This window comes from Plecotus auritus (genome assembly GCF_963455305.1).
Source record: "Plecotus auritus genome assembly, chromosome: 3".
Classification (NCBI taxonomy): domain Eukaryota; kingdom Metazoa; phylum Chordata; class Mammalia; order Chiroptera; family Vespertilionidae; genus Plecotus; species Plecotus auritus.
This window is the reverse complement of record NC_137772.1, coordinates 41952069-41976374: the sequence shown is the minus strand read 5'-3', so window position 1 is coordinate 41976374 and position 24306 is coordinate 41952069. Positions and strand designations below refer to the sequence as shown.

The following is a 24306-nucleotide window of genomic DNA, read 5'->3' as shown; positions in this document are numbered from 1 at the left end:
TTGGAAAGTAGACTGCTAACTCTAAACTCTAGTCTAGTGGTCGGCAAACTGCGGCTCGCGAGCCACATGTGGCTTGCGGAGCCGCAGTTTGCCGCTCTGTTGACTAATGAGTTTGCTGACCACTCGTCTAGAGAATTCTAACCATTCTTTTGGCCAGTTGGTAGGATTTGCTTGCTTCTAGGGTATATGCAGAGTTCACCTTTTAGTCTTATTTGTTTTGTGTATCAGCTTTTTAAACACATTCTATTTAAGTACCCAATGTTCCCTTTTGTTTACATTTTTTTTTTCCAGTGGCTCCAGGATGTTGGGTTTTGGTAATTGCTTACAGTTTATTAAACTTTTATATGCCTTATATATTACCCCTTACCCATGTAACACTAGGTAAAACATCCCAATTTTACAGAAGAGGAAACAAAACTCAGCAGTTAAGTAACTTGCTCATGGACATAGTTGGCTGAGGTAGAATTTGAACCTTGGATGGTGTAATTCCAAAACCTGGCTTTTGTCTCATATGAATGATGGTCTCATTATATGGTGAGTTCTCAAAGCTTGAATGCTTAGGCTTTATGTTTCCTTAAAATCCATGAACACCCCCCCCCCCCACCCCCCGCCGCCGGTCAAGGAATGTTTAAGCATATCTAAATGTTTTAGAATTGCCTGGAGGCAAATCTGTCCAACATGCTTACAGATTTCTGCCTAAGACTATTATAGAAACTAGTTTCTGGCACTATAAAATTCTTTTGGACATTTGTGTATTTATATATCAGCTTTTGGATTTTATTCTGTTCTTAAGAGGTTCAGAATAGAGGAGTGTCTTAAAAAAAAAATTACCTTTAGCCTGACCAGCGTGGCTTAGTGATTGAACATGGACCTATGAACCAGGAAGTCATGCATGGTTCGATTCCCGTCAGGACACATGCCTGGGTTGCGGGTTCGATCCCCAGTGTGGGGTGTGCAGGAGGCAGCCAACCAATGATTCTTTCTCATCATTGATGTTTCTATCTCTCCCTTCCTCTCTGAAATCAATAAATATACTAGTATATAGAAAATCAATGATGAGAGAGAATCATTGATTGGCTGCCTCCTGCACGCCCCACACTGGGGATCGAACCCACAACCCAGGCATGGGCCCTTGGCAGGAATCAAACCCTGGACCCTTCAGTCCACCTTTCTATCCACTGAACCAAACCTGGGAGGGCTCATCATTGATATTTTTATCTCTCTTTCCCCTCTGAAATCAATAAAAGATATATTTTTAAGAAATAAAAAAATAAAAATTTATCTTTATTGTTGACAATGTTACAGATGTCCCCTTTGTTTTTTTTTCCCCATTGTCCCCCTCCGCCTGGCACCCACCCCTCCCAGGCCTTCACCACACTCGTGTCTGTGTCCATGGGCTATGCATATACTATGCATGTAAGTTTCTGGGTTAATGCTCCCTTCCTTTCTCCCCCACTCTCTGCCTTCCCGAGGAGTGACTTTTAAAACTCTTTTCTAAATAAGGAGGAAAGATGAGGATGTTATTTAATGAAGAGAATGAAGGAAAAGAAGTTGTTTAAATTATTCCAATTAAAAAGTGGCTAAATGAGAGAACTGGGATGACAAAGGTAATTCGGGAAGAATCTTTTTTGGTAGAAACATAGTATTTCATCTTTGGTACCAGGAGTTAGATAACTGCAAAATCATATTGAGTTGCTAGGAAGAAAAAGGGAAAGCAGTGGCTGGCTTTTGGGTCAGTGAAATGAGGTAAAAGTTGGAGTAAGTGAACTTTAAAGAATATAGTGGGTAAGTTAATAGAGACAGCACTTCTCTATCTGCGGGTTTTGCCACACTTTCTGCCACAGAATCAACCAACTATGGATTGAAAATATTTGGGGGGAAAAATTCCAGAAAGTTTCAAAAAGCAAGATTTGAATTTGCCACCCTCTGAGCACTATTATATGCTGAATCCACATGAATGAAGTGATTCATAGGTATACTCTGTTGTAGCCTATTTGCAAATATAAATTATATACATACACTATGCCATTTTATATAAGGGACTTGAGCATCTGTGGTTTTTGGTATCAGCAGGGAATCCTGGATCCAATATCCCATGGATTTTAAGGGGTGACTATTTTATTGACTAAATAACTGTATTACTCTAAATTAGGATTTGAAAGAAGATAGAAGAGACAATTGGATTTAGAGGAATGGTTTGAGAGAGGCAGTATAGTATTCATTCATTCACTTATCTATCTAGATATGCAGTTTTCTATCCATTCAAAAAGTGTTTTTAGAGCATCTGCTAAGTGCCTGGCACTAAGGTACATACTGAGAAGATCAGGAGAAACTAAAACATATTGCTTCACTATGTTCCTGGTGTAGAGAGGTCAAGGAATAAAAATAAAGATTGAAGGAAGAATTTGATAAGGTCTTTAGTCTTTAATGAAAATGATTTCAGTAACATGGAGGAATGTCATATGCAGAAATATTGTTTTACTTTGAAGATACTCCAATAGTTGAAGCAAACATATACTTTTTGAGAAAATTAGGCTATTGTATGATTTTTAAAAAGTAGTTTATTTTGAATGTCTATTGATTTTTTTTTTAATTTGGAAAAAAAAGACAAACAGTTCAATATAAAATGAAAATAAAAGTGGATTTCAAAAATGTTGTAAGATACGGATTTATAATTTTAGTCAGGAAAAGGAATACAGAATACATGGGACAGAATACCTGTGCTAGCTTAAAACAACACAAATTTATTCTTTCACAGTTGTGGAGGCTAAATGTCTGAGATCAAGGTGTCCACAAGGCCATGCTAACTCTGAAGGCTCTAGTGAGGAATCCTTCCTTGCCTCTTTGAGCTTCTGTTGACGCCAGACATTCCTTGGCTCGAGACCATATCACTGTAATCTGTGTTCCTGTCCTCACATGGCCTTCTCTTCCTTTTCCCTCTGTGTCATCTATTCTTTCTTTTATAAGGGCACTTAGCATTGGATTTAGGGCCAGGACAGAATCCAGGATGATCTCATCTCACGATCCTTATCTTAAATATATTTGCAAAGATCCTTTTTCCCCCCCCAAAAAGGTCAAATTTACAAGTTCTAGGACATGGACACATTATTCTGGGGGGCCACCATTCAATCCCTACACTTACTATGTGCCAGACACTGTTTAGTGCTGGGAATATAACAGTGAATGTTTTTTGCCCTCATTGTGGTTATATTTGAGTAGAGAAGACTGACAATATTCACATAAATAGATAAATTCAAGGAGTGGTAAGTACTCTGAAAGGAAAAAAATAAAAGGATAATGGGATAAAGAATGGTGTTGGTGTTGGAGGTGGTTACTTAAGGAAATAGGAGAGACATTTCTGAGCATATGGACAGAAAACTGACCCAATTTGCTGTGTGATTATCTGGGGAACTAACATTCCAAGGGAAAGGCCAAGGCAAAAGCTCTGAGGTGGAACTACGTTTGGTATCTCTATATATAAAAGGCTAAGTGACCGACCGTTGTCTGACCGTCCGACCAACCGGCTGGTACATATGACACGAACTGGCAATTTAAAAATAAATGACTCACGCATGTGCGATATTTGTCCTTGTCTGACACTGGCCTCCCATTTAAATTAATTGGAAGACAGTTTCCCATGATGCCAGCATTTGCGATGACTATTAACAAATCACAAGGACAAACTCTAGACCAGCTGTGGGCAAACTACGGCCCGCGGGCCGGATCCGGCCTGTTCGACTGTTCTGTCCGGCCCGCGGAGCCAAAAGAGCAGAGGGTTCTCTTGCTCTCCCCTCCGCTCCTTTACTTTGAATTTATATTAGTTCACACAAACACTCCATCCATGCTTTTGTTCCGGCCCTCCGGTCCAGTTTAAGAACCCATTGTGGCCCTCGAGTCAAAAAGTTTGCCCACCCCTGCTCTAGACAGAGTAGGAATATTCCTACCTGAACCCGTTTTCGGACATGGTCAGTTATATGTTGCTTTCTCTTGAGTTCGAAGAGCATGTGACGTTAAAGTTGTAAATACTTCATCACAAAGGAAATTAGTCAGGCACTCTAAAAGTGTTTTTATTCTTAATGTGATATACAGGGAGATATTAGAATAAATTTAATCAATTTATCAGTCATTGTTTTTATCAATGTTGTTTTTGTATTTTGTTTTTTTATTTTATTTTATTTTTATTTTTATTTTTTTTTAATCTTTATTGTTCAGATTATTACAGTTGTTCCCCTTTTTCGCCCCCATAGCTCCCTTCCACCCGGTTCCCACACCACCCCATGCCCTTAACCCCCCCACCCCCCTGTCCTGATCCATAGGTGTATGATTTTTGTCCAGTCTCTTCCCGCACCCCCCACACCCCTTTCCCCTTGAGGATTGTCAGTCCACTCCCTTTCTATACCCCTGATTCTATTATATTCACCAGATTATTCTGTTCATCAGATTTTTTATTCACTTGATTTTTAGATTGACTTGTTGATAGATATGTATTAGTTATTCATAATTTTTATCTTTACCTTTTTCTTCTTCTTTTTCCTCTTCTTTAAGAATACCTTTCAGCATTTCATATAATACTGGTTTGGTGGTGATGAACTCCTTTAGCTTTTTCTTATTTGTGAAGCTCTTTATCTGACCTTCAATTCTGAATGATAGCTTTGCTGGGTAGAGTAATCTTGGTTGTAGGTTCTTGCTATTCATCACTTTGAATATTTCTTGCCACTCCCTCCTGGCATGCATAGTTTCTGTTGAGAAATCAGCTGACAGTCGTATGGGTGCTCCCTTGTAGGTAACTAACTGTTTTTCTCTTGCTGCTTTTAATATTCTCTCTTTGTCTTTTGCTCTTGGCATTTTAATTATGATGTGTCTTGGTGTGGTCCTCTTTGGATTCCTTTGATTTGGGGTTCTGTGGGCTTCCTGGACTTGTAACTCAATTTCTTTCACCAGATGGGGGAAGTTTTCTGTCATTATTTCTTGAAAGAGGTTTTCAGTATCTTGCTCTCTCTCTTCTTCTGGCACCCCCATAATTAGGATGTTGGTATGCTTGAAGTTGTCCCAGAAGCTCCTTACACTATCTTCATATTTTTTGATTCTTTTTTCTTTTTGCTTTTCCGGTTGGGTGTTTTTTGCTTCTTTGTATTTCAACTCTTTGACTTGATTCTTGTGATCCTCTAGTCTGCTGTTGGATCTCTGTATATTATTTTTTATTTCAGTCATTGTGTGCTTAATTTCTAGTTGGTCCTTCTTCATATCCTCGAGGGTCTCACTAAATTTTTCGGCCTTTTCTAGAAAACTCTTGAAAAACCTTATAACCGTGGTTTTGAACTCTATATCCAGTAGTTTGCTTTTCTCCATTTCTGTCATTTGTGAACTGTTTCTTTGTCTCTGCATTTTGGTTGCTTCCCTGTGTTGATAGAGTGGCTTTGTGTGCTAGGTGTCCTATAGGGCCCAATGGCTCAGCCTTCCCAGTTACCTGAGGTGGACACTCTTGGTGCACCCCTTTGTGGACTGTGTGCTCAGCCTTGTTGTAGTTAAGTCTTGATTGTTGTTGGTATCACTGGGAGGAATTGACCTCCAGGCCAATTGGTTGTGAGGATCAGCTGTGTCTACGATGGGAGAACATCTGTGCTGGAGACACCCTTATGGGGCAAGATTTGCTTCAGTGGGGCTTTGGTGCTCACTGAGTCTGCCCCCTGATTGTGTCCCTTATGGATCTGAGGAGTTGTAATCTGGATGGTCCCACTCTGACCCCTGGGTACACTGGCTCTTGGATCTCCAAGGAGGTGCTAATTTAGCCTCTGCCTAAGGCCACCCAGCAGGAGCTACAGAGATATCTGCAGATTCCTCTTCTTTGTTTGGATTTTGGAGGTGCCCAGATGAGGCCCAGCTGTGAAGCAATGCAAGCTGCTGTGGGGCCTTGGGCCTTCTTTTGGATGTTCTGGGTCTCTCTGACTCAGCTGCAGTCTGTTAGGTAAGTTTAGATTTCAAAGGACCAGGCCATTCATATGCAAAAGCCTCTGCGCACAGCTTGGATGGGGTGGAGTCTCAGGGCAGAGCAAACAGCAATGGCTTCCCTCAGCCCTGCCCTAAGAGGCCCCCGGGTCTCAGTGTTCCTTGGTAATTGCTGCAAGCACCTCTGAGAGAAAGCCGCCCTCGAGTTCTGCCCGCTGCCAGACAGACCAGTTTCTCCCGTTTGAGTCTGGGTCCCCAGAGTCTTGCCCGGAACTGGAGTTCAGAGCAGTTGGGAGCTTGTCTCCCCCTGGATTGAAAAAGCCAGCTGCGTACTCAGTTGCCAGCCCTCTCTGCGTGCGCGTACCTCTAGACTTTACTTCCGCAGCTCCTCTGAGTCTCAGTGTGCTTTTCTCTTCCCTTCTAGTTGTAGAATTTCCACTCAGCCAGCCTTCCTGTGGTTCTGGATGATTTCCGTTTTGTCTTTTCGTTGTAGTTTTGAAATTGTTGTCCGTGGCACCAAGTTCAGGTGTTTACCTATGCCACCATCTTGGTTTCTTTCTTTTTTGTTTTTATGTCATGTCTTTGTTGTTGTTATATCATGTTATTGTTTATTAATCAATTTATATATTACTAGAGGCCCAGTGCATGAATTTGTGCATGGGTGGGGTCCAGCTGGCCGGGAGGCGGGGCCGCAGGTGGTTGGTCAGCCGGCCCTGCCCCTGATTGGGGTGTTGGGGGCCAGTTGGGGGTGGGGCCAGCCTGGAAGAGGGACTGTGGGAGGGCTCCAGGGCATGTCTGGCCTGTCTAGCTCAGTCCCTATAGGCCGGACCCCAGCAGCAAGCTAACCTACTGGTCAGATTATCTGCCCCCTGGTGGGCAGTGCACATTATAGCGACTGGTCAACCAGTCAACTGTCTGCCCCCTGGTGGTCAGTGCACATCATAGCAAGTGGTTGAGTGGCCTTAGCATATAATTAGCATATTATGCTTTGATTGGTTGACCGGACGACCAAACGACTGGACACTTAGCATATTAAGCTTTTATTATATAGGATTTTTATTTACATCTTACTAATTTTCTTTCATCTCTGACACTTCTATTGTAGAGAAAGGGTGAATAGTGATATTAAAATATTTCTTCTAATTAATTTCCTTTCAATGTGCACAAATCCGTGCACTGGGCCACTAGTAATTGCATAAAAGGATGAATATGGCTAGTATGGTTGGAGTGAAGTGAATGGGGGGAGCGGAATGCTAGAAGATGGTATAAGTGGGACAGTCACGTAGGGACTTGTAGTAGAAATTTATCCTAATGGAATCCATTGGAGGTTGTTAAACAAATTGGATTTACATTTAGAAAGACCACTGTGGTTGAGGGGGATGGAGGTTTGAGGAGTGGAAGCAGGGAGCCAGTCCGGAGGCTATCATAGAAGTTCAAACTAGAGATGATGGCAGTTTGCACGAGGGTGGTATGGTAGCACTGGAGTTGGTGAGGACTGGTCAGATTTGGTATATATTTTGGAACTACAGCCAGTATTACTTGCTGTTGGATTAGAAGGGAGATACAAGGAAAGAGAGGAACCAAGGACTCTTGAAAAGAAGACACAAAAGGCCACATATTTTAGGGATCCATTTATATGAAATGTCTAGAATAGACAGATCTATAGAGACCGAAAATAGATTAGTGGTTGCCAGGGCTGTGGGGTAGGGTGATGGGAGAGACTGATAACAAAAAGGAGTTTCTTTTTGGGGTGATGAAAAATGTTCTGCAATTAGAAAGTGGTGATGGTTCCATAAACTTGTGAATATAGTAAAAACCACTGAATTGTATATTAAAAAAACAACAATGAGTTTTATGGTATGTGAGTTATATTTCAATTAACAAAATAGATTGATTCTTAATCATTGACCTATATCCCTGAATATGGTAGTGTTATAGAGATCTAGATGGCTGAAACTTAGGAGGGAAGGTCAAGATAACAGTTACATTACAATACTTTGATTGAATTTTCAAAATACAGAGGGGTGGGTTCACCTTATTTGTCATTTGAGGGATGTGGGAAAAGAGAAGGAGCCAGAAACCTTCTCAAAATGGCAAAGGAGAAGGGAAGCTGAGTTCACATTTAATCATAAAATCACCTTCAGCTGCTTCTCATTTTTCCAGCTGAGTGAGGTTAAGTAACTTGCCCACGGTCACACCACAATTTAAGTGGTAATGCAGGATTTAAAATCAGATCTGACTTCAACACCTTCATTATATCATGTTAGCAAACTTAGTAAAAAAGAGAAAGTGCAAATTTACATGTTTTGGGTACAAAACTAGTTTGATAGTAGGAATGGAAAAGAGGGAAGCAGTAGCCTATAAAGCTGTCCCAGACTTATAGTTAAGAACATTTGTTCATCAGGATAAACAAACCTTGTCCTATCAATCCAATAAATACCTTCTCTGTTACTCATTTTACAAAAAATGCAGTGATATTTTCCATCTCATTAATTGCTATTAATTTGGAACTTAATGAAAGCTGTAGTTATATATAAATAGTTCTATGGAGGTGGGATGGGTAAGTTTCCTAGAAGCAGAGCCTAAAAAGGGATTTTGTGCAGGTGGTGTTTGAGAAAAGAGTGAAGAGAGCAGGATAGAGCAGGGGAAAATATGCTAAGCAAGGAAGGGGCCCAGCTGGAGACTAGCTTCCCTCTCATGTCTCATCCACAGGGGAACTCTGGAGCAGTAGTTCTCCAAGCACAGGACTTCTGCCAGCTGCAGCAGCATTACCTGGAAACTTCTCAGAAATGCTGATTTTCCAGCAGGACCCCAAGCCTGCCAGTTAGACCAAGCCTGCCAGGTGGACCCCAGCAATCTGTTTTATAAGCCCTCCAGGTGATGCTCATGACCAGTAAAGTTTGAGAAGCACTGTTCTAGCTCAGCATGTCCAACAGAACTCGTGCACGGGTGGGGTTCCTTGGCCTGGCCAGCAATCGGGACCGATGGCGGGGTGGGGTGGGGAGGGGGCCGCCGGCTGCAGAAAGGGACCGTGGGAGGTTGTCCCCAGCAGCAAGCTAACCAACGGCTGGTTCCTCGAGGAATTGGGCTTCTTCCTCCCTCCTGACTGGGTCCTGGGTGCAGGTGAATCAGATTTGGGGCTGTCAGGGCCCCAGCAGCAATGTCGGGGTCAGTATGTGTCATAGCTACTGGCAGGTTGTTCTGGTTGTTTGGTCGTAATGGTCACTTAGGCTTTTATATATATAGATTATATAGATTATTTAACCCAATGTATTAAAAATATTTCAATATGGAAATATAAAAAACTCAGTAGGTCTTTTACTTTTTTTGGTATTAAGTTTTCAAATCTGATGTGTATATTACTCTTGGAGCACCTCAATTTGGGACTGGCACATTTCAAGTGCTCTGTAGCCACATGTGCCTAGTGTCTGCCACATAGGACAGCCAGCTGTGAAGCACAGATTGCATTACCCAATTGGTCCTATGTTGAGGTGAGGGTGGTCGGCCTTTGGAATTTAGTGTTAATCAGTCATTGGCTGTGAGAGTGGGGGCTTGATGAGAACTCCTGTTTGGTTGAGGCAAATAGGCCAGACTCAGGAGTAGGTGTGAGCCATGAGTAGTTCATTACCCACCCGATGGGGCCCCTGTGCTGAGTGGTGAAGAGGCTCTGGATGGGCACCAATGACATCCACTGTAGACGGGGTGGGAGGAGGGGTCTGGTAGGGGAGCCATGATGATGTTTTATAGTTACTTGGTGCTGTAGCTTACTATGGAGGCACAGCCCAAGAATCTTGAGATTGGATCCCCTCTCTCAAATATCAGGTGTTCAGCCTTGCTTATAACAGGTCTTTGGCAGATAGTTGAAGACTGAAATGGCCAGTGAGGTCCCGAATATTACGACTAAATATGTAATCAATGTCTGTTTGAAAGAAAAAGCTGTGCTTAAGTGAAAAAGCCCGACTTCCATTAGTGTTTTCAGAGGGAGTTCCTTTAGATTCTAAAGTTTAGAAGGTCATTCCAGGTCTGTTAATGCTGAAATACGCAGCTTCCCAGCTCCGTGTCATGAAACATGGCAGAGAGGACCTTCTTCTGGAAATGTTGAAAAGTACACAAACCAATGTGTACTTTTACCTTGGTAAGATCTGTTCACATTTTTGAGGATAGTTTCTTTTTTGAAGGAGAATGCATCCTGATAAAGAAATCACAGAATTGTTTTAGTATTCACTTGAATACCACTGTAGTTATGTTAAGAATAACAGTAGTTTTGTACAGAACTAGTGTTTAAATTGTTCTTTAAGATAATTGCTACTGAATTTACCAGTTTGAACTCACTTGAGGTCATGTCTACAATGTGAAAGTAGGTGCTGTCTTAGTTTAGAAAAGGATATTTTCATTTCCCTGTTTGTAATGGCTGGAAGGCATGCATCCAGTTTGTCTAAAAGCTTTACATTCTCCCTCCCCTTTTTTGGTTAGCAGTTATTGTATGCTCACTGTAATATATGCAAAACTGTTAGACAGTTTACACATTCTCATTTAATTCTTAAAGTAGCCTATATCCTACATAAGTACTGTTATTATGCCCAGTTTATAGATGAGGACATTTCCTTTATATTTAACAAATGTCAGAGCCAACATTCAAATCCAGGTCAGAATCTGTCTGAGACTAGACAAGAGCTCTTAATTACTGTATTATTATTTTAATGCTAACTCCCAAATGGTCTGGTATAATTTAAGAAAGAAAGACATTTTTCCTGCCTAATCGGATTTACTTTTTGTGTAATACCTTACATTTCCTTGGTGCTTTACAGTTTATAAAGGCTCCTTTGATCCTTTTAACAACTCCATAGAAAAGCAGGGGAGGTGTCATTACCTACATTTTATAGGTGGAGGCTAGAGAAATGATTTGCTCGATGTTGCATAGCTATAAAGCAGTGGAGCAAAGAGTTGACCTAGGTCTTGTGACTTTGAAGGTCATGCTAACTTCCCATGTGTGAGCAGGCATTTCCTTTCTAAGTGTGGAAAATACAGGAAATCGTTATTCTCGCAGAAGAGAACCAATGCATTATGCTATGGGGAAGTAATTTTGCACATGCTGACCTTTCTCCTTTTGGCTGTGATAAGCTAAATAGTCTTTATAAATAAATGGAGTTCATTAAAGTTTTTCCTCGAACTCCTATTGCTAGGAAGTATTTTAAAAGAATTTTAGACTGGGCTTGTAGCCAGTTTATTCTATGCTTAACAAAAACAATAAACATTAAAATTCTGTGTATAAGTCCAAATTAGCAGATTTCTGCTAACTTGTTCCATGTATTAAAAAATTGTAGTTCTACAAAGTTGTCTGATTTTTGACCCATGTCCCTTAAAACCTTGAATTTCCATGAAACGCCACCAGGAGTAAACAGGAACAAAGAGAACTTTTATGGGGCCGTCTACAAACTAGTTCAGACTCAATATGGGAAAGACCCAAACCCTTTTTTCTCCATAGTAGTTGGTCTGCTGTTATAGTTTTGTCTGCTTATATCATTTCTACTTCTAGTTACTTGGCTAATGAGGGGCATTCATGTTTTTTAAAATTTGGGGCTACTTTATCACAAATTCACATGTGTACAGTTATATGTCTTCTTTTTTGATAATGGTGGTAAAATATAGTCTGTTAGATTTTCAGGGCTATTTTAAAATACTAATAAAAAGATGACAAAAGACCAGTTTTGAGCACTTAGGTATAATGCTACGTCTTCTACATTTTGGACAGATGTAGCGTATAATAGAGTTGATTTAGTTTTAAGAGTTTTGTGGTACAAATTTTTTATGTTATTGGTAGTTTCCTGAAAGTAAAGATAATATACATTGAATCAGCCAACCCAAACATTCCTTAGAGCTTGGCCACTTAGACATTTCTGGGTTGCTCTGGGATAGAAACTGTCTCCAGTTAGGCCAAATTTAGCTTAGTACATCCTTCATGAGTTTGTCTAATGAGACAGAGTCCGGAGGTTTTTATCCTAGAGATTTAATGTGTAATGCATATTTATTAGAGTCTATGTAAGTTGGCCCTGGAACAACATGAACTGTGTGGGTTCACTTATGCGCAGATTATTTTCAATAAACACAGTCAGCCCTTTGTATGGGGGTTTCAAATCCTTGGATTCAACCAAATGCATATTGGATTCAGTATTATTATTATTATTATTATTATTATTTAATAATCCTCACCTGAGGATATTTTTCCATTGATTTTTAGGGAGAGTGGAAGAGAGAGGGAAAGACAGAGAGAAACATCGATGTGAGAGAAACACATCAATTGGTTGCCTCTTGCACACGCCCTGACCAGGGCCCGGGCACAGGCCAGGGAGAAGCCTGCAACCAAGGTACGTGCCCTTGACCAGAATTGAACTCGGAACCTTTGGTCCGAAGGCCAATGCTCTATCTACTGATCAAAACCGGCTATGGCTTGGATTCAGTATTTTTGCATTCCCAACTACAGATGGAAAACATCTGAGGTTGGTTGAATCCATCTATGTGAAGCACAGACTGTAGAATCAAAAGTTAAATGCATATTTCAACTGCACAGGGGGTGGGCATCCTTAATCCCTGCCCCCAGTTGTTCAAGGGTCACCTGTAATTAGCATTATTTCTACCAAGTAGCTCTGCATGTTTGCTTCTTTGTTATTCTCAGGGTAGTTGAGCAGTAAGTGAGATCTGCATCAACATCTTCTTGGACCAAATGTTGAGTTTGGAGTAACTGCATATCCTTCAATTGTCAAAAGCTTGTACATGTTAGATACCTCCGTACTAAGCTTTTGTTTTTTGAATAAGAGTGGCTTAGGTTAGTAAGTGATCTTAGAGAAAAGTGACCTAAACTTGCATTTCTTAAGAGAGCAGAGGGGTTAAAAAAGTGGTTTGCTCAAATTGTAGAGTTAGGATGAGAACTGAGGTTCTTTCACTTCCTCTTCCGGAGTTCTTTCCCAGGTGGTACACTGCTTTTCCAGGTGTTCCCTTCCCAGAAGTGAAAACATCACTGTTTATTCTCACTCTCCAAAGCTAATTAAAATACCTAAATTTTCGGAGGATCCAAGATGGTGGCATAGGTAAACGCCTAAACTGCTGCCTTGCACAACAATTTCAAAACTACAACTAAAAGACAAAACGTCTATCACCCAGAACCACGGGAAAGCTGGCTGAGTGGAAGTTCTACAACTAGAAGGAAAGAGAAAAGAGCATTGAGACGTGCACAAGCGCTGAAAAGCTGAGGTACGGAGGCGTGCGAATCAGGCTGGCGGCGGGTGACTGGGAGCGCTGCTTTTTTCAACCCGAAAGGAGACAAGCTCCCGATTACTCTGAACTCCAGTTTCTGGGGAGACACGGTGGACCCAAACTCCTACAGGGAGAAACTGGACTGTCTGACATCGGGTCGGAAAGTGAGGGTGGCTTGCTTGCAGAGCTGTGCGCAGGAATAATTGCTTACTGCGCTGGGGCGCAGGACGTGGGGATGCGGTCGGAAAGGCAGAGCCGGCTAACTGGCAGCCATCGCTGTTTGCCACGCCCTAGCCTAGTGACGCCCTGAGACCCCACCCCGCACAACCTACAAACCCACCCAAGCTCCAAGCAGCGGCTTTAGCATATGAATGGCCTGCCCTATTGCAGCTTAACCTAGCAAACCTGCAGCCCGGGTCAGACAGCTACAAAACCCAAGCAAAGAGGAGAAAACTGTAGTTCTCACTGTACCTCCTGCTGGGTGGCCTCAGACAGTAGCTGACCTGCACCCCATTGGAGATCCAGAAGCCAATGTACCTAGTGGTCAGTTTGAGACACCAGATTTCAACTCCTCACATCCATAAGTGACACATTCAAGAGGCAGACTCAGTGAGCACCAAAGCCCCATTGAAACAAGTCCTGCACCATAAGCGTGTCTCCAGCACAGCAGTTCTTCCATTATAGACACATCAGGTCCTCACAGCCAATTGGCCTGGAGGTCAATTCCTCCCAGTGTACCAACAGCAATCAAGGCTTAACTACACCAAGACTTTGCACTCAGCCCACAAAGGGGTGTACCAAGAGCGTCCACCTCAGGTGATTGGGGAGGCTGAGCTACTGGCCCCTATAGGTCACCTACCACACAAAGCCACTCCATCAACACAGGGAAGCAGCAAAATGCAGAGACAAAGAAACAGGTCATGAATGAAAGAAATGGAGGAAAGCAAACTACTGGACAACATAGAGTTCAGCACCATATTTATAAGGTTACTCAAGAATCTTCTAAAAACGCTGAGGAACTTAGTGAGACCTTTAAGGATCTTAATGAGAATGCCAAAAAAATGGAAAAGGACCAGTCAGAAATTAAGCATACACTGTTTAAAATAAAGAATATACAGAAACTCAACTGTAGATCAACGTACCCCAAGAATCAAACCAAAGATCTGAAATATGAGGAAACAAAAAACACCCAACCAGAAAAACAAAAAGAAAAAAATCCAAAAATATGAAGGTAGTGTAAGGAGCCTCTGGGACAACTTTAAGCGTACCAACATCCGAATTTTTGGGGTGCCAGAAGAAGAGAGAGAGCAAAATATTGAAAACCTATTTGAAGAAATAATGACAGAAAACTTTCCCTACCTGGTGAAAGAAATAGACTTACAAGTTCAGGAAGCACACAGAACCCCATACAAGAGGAATCCAAAGAGGACCACACCAAGACACATCATAATTAAAATGCCAAGGGCAAAAGACAAAGAGAGAATCTTGAAAGCAGCAAGAGAAAAACAGTTAATTACCTACTAAGGAGCACCCATATGATTGTCAGCTGATTTCTCAGCAGAAACTATGCAGGCCAGAAGGGAGTGGCAAGAAATATTCAAAGTGATGAACAGCAAGAACCTACAACCAAGATTACTCTACCCAGTAAAGCTATCATTCAGAGTTGAAGGTCAGATAAAGAGCTTCACAGACAAGAAAAAGCTAAAGGAGTTCATCACCACCAAACCAGGATTACATGAAATGCTGAAGGGTATTTAAGAAGAGGAAGAAGAAGAAAAAGATAAAGATAAAAATTATGAACAAAATGACATCAAATACATACCTACCAACAAGTGAATCTAAAAATCAAGTGAATAAAAAATCTGAAGAACAGAATGGACTGGTGAATAGAATAGAATCAGGAACATAGAACGGGAGTGGACTGACAATTCTGAGGGGGACGGGGGTGTGAGGGGTGCGGGAAGAGATTGGACAAAGATCTTACACCTATGGATGAAGACAGTGGCGGGGGGTAAGGGCATGGGGTGGGGTGGGGAATCAGGTGGAGGGGAGCTTTGGGGGGGAAAAAAAAGAGGAACACCTACACATATAATACCTTAATAAAAATTTGAAAAAAAAAAAAAAAAAACCAAGAAAAAAAAAAAAAAAAAGAGGAACACCTGTAATAATCTGAACAATAAAGATTTATTAAAAAAAACAAAAACCTAAATTTTCTATCCCAGATTGCGTTTTGTCTCTAGAAGACTCACATTTGAGCCACCAGGAATCAGTTACATCCTTTATTTGGTAGAGATTAAAGACACATATGATTTTTGCCTTTAGAGACATGTTCCTGCAACAGACCATTATAGACCTTACAGTATTAGGGAGTTCCATTTTATAAAATTGATAGAAAGCTGGTATGCTATTTACTTTCTTGTGCAAATAGCTTAGTGCTACTTTGCAAGAAAATAAATATGAGAAATTCCAGGTAGTTTTTGCTTCTCATTCCTCAATTTGTTTTTGCATTGGCTGAGGTTATAAGCATAGGACATGATTTTTAGAAGAAGGAATATCCTTTATCCTTTTAAATTCAATGTAAGAGAAAAGTTACTACATTATAGCTCTTCTGAAGGCAGTGGGAGACTGAATTTTTATTTGAACACAAGGAGTAGTGAGACCCCCTTGGCAAATTTTTTTTTCACCCCAAATCATGTCTTTGCATAAACATTAGGGTTATGATGGGAGGTGCCACTTTTTTTATTATCTCAAAATAAAAAACTTTTAACAGGCCTATGCTTCAATCTTGTAACCATTATAGCCTAGCCTTGTGACTTTGGAAAAATTAAAATTTGCCCCCCGTCCCCCATCCCCTGTCCTCTTTTCCTCCCCTCCCCCTTCTCTCCCCCTCCTCCTACCCCTCTAAAAAATAAATATTTTTTGAAGCCCATTCAAATTGCTATAATTTATTTCACTTTTTTTTTTTTTTTTTTTTGTAGAATGTTTCACACCATTCAAGACAGCACTTAATGGTGACCCGTAGTCTCTGTTCAGCGGGATATGATTCTAATGAAAAAGTAAGTATTCAAAAAATATTTTCAACAGGTAAGTTGTAATAGTTTTACTTTCTGGTTTCCACACTGTGTTCAGTGGACTGATTAAATTTTATTAATGCTGTGTAATGATTTCTTGCTCTAACATCATAGGTTTTATGGGTGTTCAATCTTTGTTCCTTTTTACATTGTGAGCCACAGCCTGAGTCTTTAATTTTGTATTTATGCCAAAAATTGAATAAATTTACAATGTGTTTCCCTTGTTTTCAGCAGAATAACTAATATAATGTGAGGGTTTTTTTTTTTTTTTTCCTCTTAAAGACTGGGCATTGAGAGATTTTAAACTATTGATTCTTAAAAATTTACTTTATATTTAAGATTTGTTTTGATTGAAGGCAATTATATATATTGTAAATTTTTAGACAAGGTAATTCGAGTTAAAATCCTGATATGTTTGAGGTGGGTAATAGAGATAAAGGGACTGGAAGTTGTGATTAGAGATAAAACATGATTTAGTGTGACAATAGAGGCATCAAAGAGGGCAGAAGAGTTTTGGTTAAGAAGAGATGGTTCAAGTTGAATGTCATGAAAGTAGAACTGATATGAATGGTTATTTGACAATGAAATAGCCTTGATGTCTTCTAAATCATCTGTTGAAGCATAGAAAACTCCTGAGGAGATCTAGAGGCTTGGGGAGAGTAAGGGTCTACATTATTACAGTTCAATAGAAATATAATGTGGACAAAGTTGCAGGGCATATGTAGTTTTAAATTTTCTAATAGCCACATTAAGAAAATAGATGTAAACAGGTGAGATTAATGTATTTTCACTCAGTGTTTTTGACATATAATCTATAAAAAAAGTATCAATGAGATACTTTGCATTTTTTTTTTTTTTTGTGTGTGTGTGTACCAAGACTTCTAAAGACAGTGTATAATCTACACTTCTGGCACATCTCAATTTGATTAGCCACATTTGAAGTGCTTAGTAACCTCATGTGACTAGTGGTTACTTTATTGAATGGCATAGGTCCAGATGAATTAGCTTTGATAAGCTCCCTATATGTAATCTATAGATTAGTAGGAAAAAAACCCACTTCAGCATAGACAGTATGCCTTGGGTGCATGTATGTATGTACATTTCTGCACACCTGTTGCATTCCCATCTAGAGGTAATGGCTGTCCTAATTAGGAACACTGTAGGAGTGCTTAGCTAGCATTTATTCAAGAGGCCACATTCCAGAGGGGAGGGAAATACAAGTGATTCAGCAATCTTTCTATAAACACTCATAGCCTTCCTCATTAGGTAATCATGTTAGAAATGGGTCCACATTGATTAAATTAGTGGTATAATATAGTTAGCTAATATATTATAGAAATTCTGAGCCCTTGAATTGGAAGAATAACCATCTAGTTGGCCTTTCATTCTTGACCTTTAAGGATAGAACCTGTGCTTGATGAAATGGTCCTGTGTTCAGTCATTGGGTTGGAGAATTCTTGATGGCTCTGAGTCTGACAATATGGTTAGCCAAATCAGAATTTTGATGCATTTGCCTCATGTGAAGTTTTCATGCAGGCTGTTGGAGCATTATAAAGTGCAGGAACTTGAGACTCCCTGAGCTTATCCACATTCCCAGAGCTTATCCAGGAAATGTGCTCATTCCCTGAGCACATTTTAAGATTGTTTATATGTCTGTTAGTAAGTGTCTGTATGTGTGGCAGACTTTGGTTTGATACTTACTAGTAGTTTTGCTACAACCTCATAGTGAGGGTTACAAGAATAGCTAACATGCCTACCATATTGTGTGGCCATTGATAATTACTAAAAATAAATAAATACATTTGTATAATGATCTTGGTTTAGAACATTTAAAGAGGGCCCTCCTTCTCTTGGGATCCACTAAGCAGGTCCCTATTTTGTTGTAAATGTCTGAAATCAGATCTGCTGTCTGCTATCTTTGCCTTCTTCTTTGCTGTGCCAATGAGAAGGAAATATTGATATGAGAGAGAAATTTCGATCTGTTGCCTTTTGTACATGCCTCAACTGGGGATCGAATTGACAACCCTTTGATGTCCAACCAACTGAGCCACTCTGGCCGGGCTGGTAATACATAAACTGATTCTCATTTGAACTTGCCATTGACTATTTTCTTACTCCACATTTTATCAGAGACTCACATCAAGTCAAAATTAAACCAAGTGAAATTTAATCATTACTAAAAAGATTATTTTTTGACTTGAGTTTTAACAAGTCAGTTTGTCTCATGTATGTTCATGAGAATAGGGAAGATTTAACTTAATAGCGATTTACTAGAAAAAGATCAGGAGGTTTCAGTAGGCCTTAAATTAGTGGAGCCAGTATTGCACTATGGCGTGCCTGCCATAACAAATGTGATCTTTGGCATTAATAATAAAATGTTTAAAGCTTGTGCCATAATACTCTGATCATATCACATCATGGTGTGTTTTGACACGAATATCTGGAGGTGAACTCTGGCTTTACTACTAGTTAAACTGTGACTTCGGCAAGGGCTTTGGCCAAATCAAGTCTCAGTTTTTTTTTGTGTTTGTTTTTTCTTTTCATTTGTAAAATGGGGATTTTATCAGAACTGACCTCCTAGGACTATTATGAGGATTAAATGAGATAGTGCACAAAAGGGACATGTCATAGTACCTGGCATATAGAATGCATGTGCCCTAAATGTCAGCTGCTTAATATTATTCTTAACAACTTAATTTGTACATTTGGAAACTGAGGCTCAAAATTCACAAATAGTAAGTGTAAGCTTGGTGTAAACTCAATCCTGTTCTTCTCCTGAGCTGGTGAATTTACCCTCTGTGCTATATATCCCTTCTCAGTAGTGTTTGGTGAGCAACTCCATGTCTGGAGTTCTGCCATCATTCCTCCAAAAAGTACCCAGTGGAATGGGTCGGCTCAGCCCATCTCTTGGTGTCTGAATGCAGTGAAATGTCCTTTGTAGTTTTAGATCTGAGCAATGGAGATCTAAACATAGAGAAGGGAAAGAAGGAAGAAGGCATAGAGAGAGAACAAATTAAAAGAAAATAACTTTAAAAAATCCTCAGGAAATTTCCAATGTATTTCTTTCCCAAATGACATTAATTAGCACAGTTATGGAACAGCCTTCTCTGTCTCTCATGGTATATGAAAGCCCTTCCATCTTCAGGTATTCAGGTTCCTGATTTAAATGGCTTCCCTCCTCCCCCAACCCCTTGGAGTATCCTCAGAGTGCCTTATATGCGGCTCTCCACATATAGAGTCCCAGTTCCTTAAGTGGCATATACTAGTAAGTTCCTTTATGTTCTGGCCTTTTTACCCTAGCTTTATATTTTGAGCTTGAGCAATACCAAAAATTACTTGTAATTTTTCAGTGCTACCTTAGGCTTTCTACAGTATATCCTCTTTTTTTAGCTTTGAAATTCTGAACCATATACATCTGTTATTTATTTAAAAGATTAATTGATATAATTATCTTTATTGAACTTGTGTACTAATTGGTAAAACAGTAGTCCTGGATTGATAAGGTCTCTTCAGAGAAACAGAACCAGCAGGAGATATGGATGGAGATTTATTGGCTCACACTATTAGGAAGGCTGGAGATCCGGAACAGCTGGCAGTGTAATTCTAGTTGATGTTCAAAGGCCTGAGAACCAGTAAGTCCCAGCCAATGGTAGGAGAAGACCGATGTTGCAGCTCAATCAGGCAGTCAGAATGAATTTTCCTTCCTCTACTTTGTATTCTGTCGGGCCCTCAGCAGATTGGATAATGACCACACACATTGGAGAAGGCATGTAATTTACTGAGTCCACTGGTTCACATGTTAGTCTCATCTGGAAACACCCTCACCCTCACAGACACAACCAGAAATAATGTTTACTCTGGGCACCCTGTGGCCCAGTTAAGTTGCACATAAAAGTAATCATATCCCTGAAAAAGATGTCAGGTGCAAATATATATATTTTTAAATATTTTATTGATTTTTTACAGAGAGGAAGGAAGAGGGATAGAGAGTTAGAAACATTGATGAGAGAGAAACATTGATCAGCTGCCCCCTGCACACCCCCTATTGGGGATGTGCTCGCAACCAAGGCCCTTGCCCTTGACTGGAATGGAACCTGGGACCCTTCAGTCCGCAGGCCGACACTCTATCCACTGAGCCAAACCGGGTAGGGCCATATATTTGTTTGATATTGATTTTTTCCTGTTAGATAGGGTCACACTTAAAGATTCCTAACAGTCTGGTGTGTGGCCCAAAGGGGTAATAACAATAGTTATAGCTAACACCTGTTGAGTATATATTGTGCTAGGCACTATTCCAAACACTGAGGGTGTCAATTCATATTCTTTTTAAAAAATTATTATTTATTGTTGAAAGTATTACATATGTGCCCTTTTTCTCTCCATTGATCCCCTCCAGGTCCTCCTCTCCCTCTTTCCCCCCAGGTCTTCAGTGTCCTATTGTCTGTGTCTATGGGTTATGCATATATGCATACAAGGTCTTTGGTTGATTACCTCCCACCCACCCACCCACCCTCCCCTGCCTTCTCTCTGAGATTCCACACTCTGTTCCATGCTTCGAGTTTCTGGATCCACTCCGTTCATCAGTTTATTTTGTTACTTATATTCTACATATGAGTGCGATCATGTGATACTTGTCATTCTCTGACTGGCTTATAATTTTAAAACCTCCAGATGCTGTTGTTTGTTTTACATACCAGGAAATAGGGCTCAAGAATTCTCACAGAAGAATACACACAGGAAGATCACGTGCTGGGCAGTTAACCTCCAGACTGGCTCTTAACCATTACTCTGCTTTTTGGATACAACTTAATAATAATGTTATAATAATTTGTTATATTTACTTTAACAGTTGCTTACTGTGTAACTTCCAGTGTTTGTGCTGCTTTTATCAGCTGTAGTATATTTAATACTTAGTAAACATTCACATTATTTAAAATGCAGTTCAAGGAACATGAACAGTTTTTTCTTAGTATATGTTTACTGTTTACAGGGATTTACTCATCACCATTTGGGTATAGAAAAGTAGGTGATTTTACAGCCTCAAGCCTGAGGTGAGATTAAGATATTTGAAGGGCCTATCTACTCAAGGCTCTCAAAGACTCAGGCTTCTATCAGGTTGGGAGTTTACTTATCTATCTTTAAGCAGAGGCTTGTCTCAGTTTGATGGAATGAGCTACATGTGACATAATGTTAAACCAAGACTTTGAAGGCCTTTTCCAATTTTGAAATTGTCACTCCCTATTGGGTTAAAATAGCGCTTTAAGTTACATAAGAATACTTTTAAGATTATATATAACTTTATATTTTCTTTTAGAAATATAACTAAAACTTTTGTATAGTTCCATTTAACTTATAATAATCACTCACAAATGATTGTGTGATAAAATGTATTGCATTCAAATTACTTGTGATTGTGTTTGCAATTCTTTAAAAGGATTAGCTTGTACAATTTTAGAGTAGGAAGAGAACTTTATTAAATAGTGTCCTGTTAGAATGCTGTCATTTTATATATGTGGAAATCAAGACCTGCAGATACTTTCTTAAAGTCAAATAGGTCATTAGTGGCAAAACTGGATTTAGAATTTAGAAATGGAAGTACAGAATGGATCTATTTTTTTTCCTTTTTTAGAAAAATATATTTTTATTGATTTCATTGAGGAAGGGAGAGGGAGAGATAGAAACATCAATGACGAGAGAGAATCATTGATTGGCTGCCTCCTGCATGCCCCATTCTGGGGAACGAGTTTGCAACCCCGGCATGTGCCCTGACTGGGAATTGAATCGTGACCTCCTGGTTCATAGGTTGATGCTCAACCACTGAGCCATGCTGGCTGAGCTCTTTCTGTTATGTGGCCTCAGCTGCTTCAAAATTTGATGGCTATTCAAACTTAACATTTTATTCAAATAGCATAACCTGCTTGGAATCTTTGGATATAAGCATAATTTGTATCTGTTCCGAGTTATTAAAAATACCGTTTAATTCTCCACTCCAAATCAATAGAGATGGCATATGAATATCTGACATTCCCTTGATAAACAATTCATGACACTTAGAATTGCCCTGAATTTAGAAAATAAATGAAGTTGTCAAATAATTTTGTCTAAAGGTTTTTCGTATTCTGTAATATCATTTAAAGGTTATCTTTTGACAAGAGAATTTATAAATGTCTTCTTGGTCCCTTTCTGCACTCTTGAACCTAGTCAACTGATTCTCTAACAGAATAATTATACAGCCAGATCCTACCAGATGAGTTCAGTAGCAACCTGGTTGTAAATGAACATGTATATAGTATTTAGTACTACTCTACGAAGTAATGTTTATTAAGATCATATCCAGTTGTGAAAAAACTTGTTTTCTGGTCCCAAAGTGAGAGTAACAATATCTTCTTATTTGTGTTTTCTCTCTTCAGACTTTTGATAAAATTCTTGTTGCTAATAGAGGAGAAATTGCATGTAGGGTGAGTAGAATTTTAATTTTACTTTCCATTTTACTCGGTGAATTTTATTATTATTAAATCCCTTTAAATGTGAATTACTGTTAATAGATAACATTGATATATTTTAAAATAGGTTATTAAAACTTGCAAGAAGATGGGCATTAAGACGGTCGCCATCCACAGTGATGTTGATACTAGTTCTGTAAGTATATTTATGCTTTATTTGAAATCAGAACCTTATTTTGGGTCAAATAGAAAAAAGGTGAAAGATATAGTTTCCCCCACTGTGACATGAAAAGGGTATATGTGTGCACACGCACACACACACACACACACACACACACACACACTATTTAAGTACTCACCCTTCTTTTAAGCAAAACCGGTCTTAAACTGTTTTTTTCAAGGCTTTAAAAAACTAATAGAATGAAATTGCTAGACTGATTGCTGGTCACCTAATAGGTTTAAGTAAAGCATGAGGAAGTTAGATTCAAAGATTAATGAACTATCTATGCCGTGTTGCCTTATGAGACCCATTTCCCCACAGCCTGACTCCAGTATCACTAAGGGACTCCTATCATTGTTTAACCTTCCTGAGTGCTTTACTGTGTTCAGCTGAAATTTTGGTAAAGGAAAGGGAGGCTAATCCTAACTGGACATGAACAAAAGAAAGTATAGCATAAAGCAGTAAATGATATATAATTTTATTGAGGATTTTTAGCAAGCAGGCATTTTTTTTTAAGCAGTGATGAACTATGAGTAGAAAAAAAATCTCATGGGAAATGAATGTAAATTATTAGAACTTTATGGAGTGAAATATAAGTAATTGTACTTTAATGTAAGTTACTGTTTTTCCTTTTTGTACAATACCTTTTAAAAAAATGTATCTCTTTATTGATTTCAGAGAGGAAGGGAGAAGGAGCGAGAGATAGAAGCATCAATGATGAGAGAGAATCACTGATTGGCTGCCTCCTGCACACCCCCCACTGGGGATCAAGCCGGCAACCCAGGCATGTGCCCTTCAGTTTGCAGGCCGATGCTCTATCCACTGAGCCAAACTGGCTAGGGCCACAATTTCTGTTTTTATTTCAAGTCTGACAATAACCTTTTCCTTATTTTCTTATACCACAATATAGCTAATTCTCTAGGTTGTATTCTCATGGAGGTTACTGCTGGGATGGATAACAACATTATATATATATTTATATAATTATTTAAAAATAGATTTTTATTGATTTCAGAGAGGAAGGGAGAGGGGGAGAGAGATAGAAACATCAATGATGAGAGAGAATCATTGATAGCCTGCTTCTTCCATTTCCCTACTGGGGATCAAGCTTACAACCTGGCCATGTGCCCTAGTACCCTGGGACCCTTCAGTCTGCAGGCTGATGATCTAGCCAGGGGTCCTCAAACTTTTTAAACAGGGGGCCAGTGCACTGTCCCTCAGACCATTGGAGGGCCGGACTATAGTTTAAAAAAAAAATTATGAACAAATTCCTATGCGCACTGCGGGCCCGGGACGAGTCGGCTGCTAAGCAGGACAGGCAGCAGCACCCGGCGGGCCAGATAAATATCCTCGGCGGGCCGCATGTGGCCCGTGG

The 24306-nt window shown here is 39.7% G+C and overlaps 1 protein-coding gene across 2 annotated transcripts in view; it reads left to right on the top strand.

Annotated features, from left to right (window-relative positions):
- The window catches only part of PCCA (propionyl-CoA carboxylase subunit alpha), a 402018-nt gene that overhangs the window by 3198 nt on the left and 374514 nt on the right, over nt 1–24306 (top strand). For both annotated transcript variants that reach the window (XM_080662438.1, XM_080662437.1), the window contains exons 2-4: nt 16176–16253; nt 22679–22726; nt 22839–22907. In XM_080662438.1, the coding sequence (XP_080518564.1) occupies nt 16176–16253; nt 22679–22726; nt 22839–22907 (195 nt within the window). The remainder of the gene's footprint in view (nt 1–16175; nt 16254–22678; nt 22727–22838; nt 22908–24306) is intronic.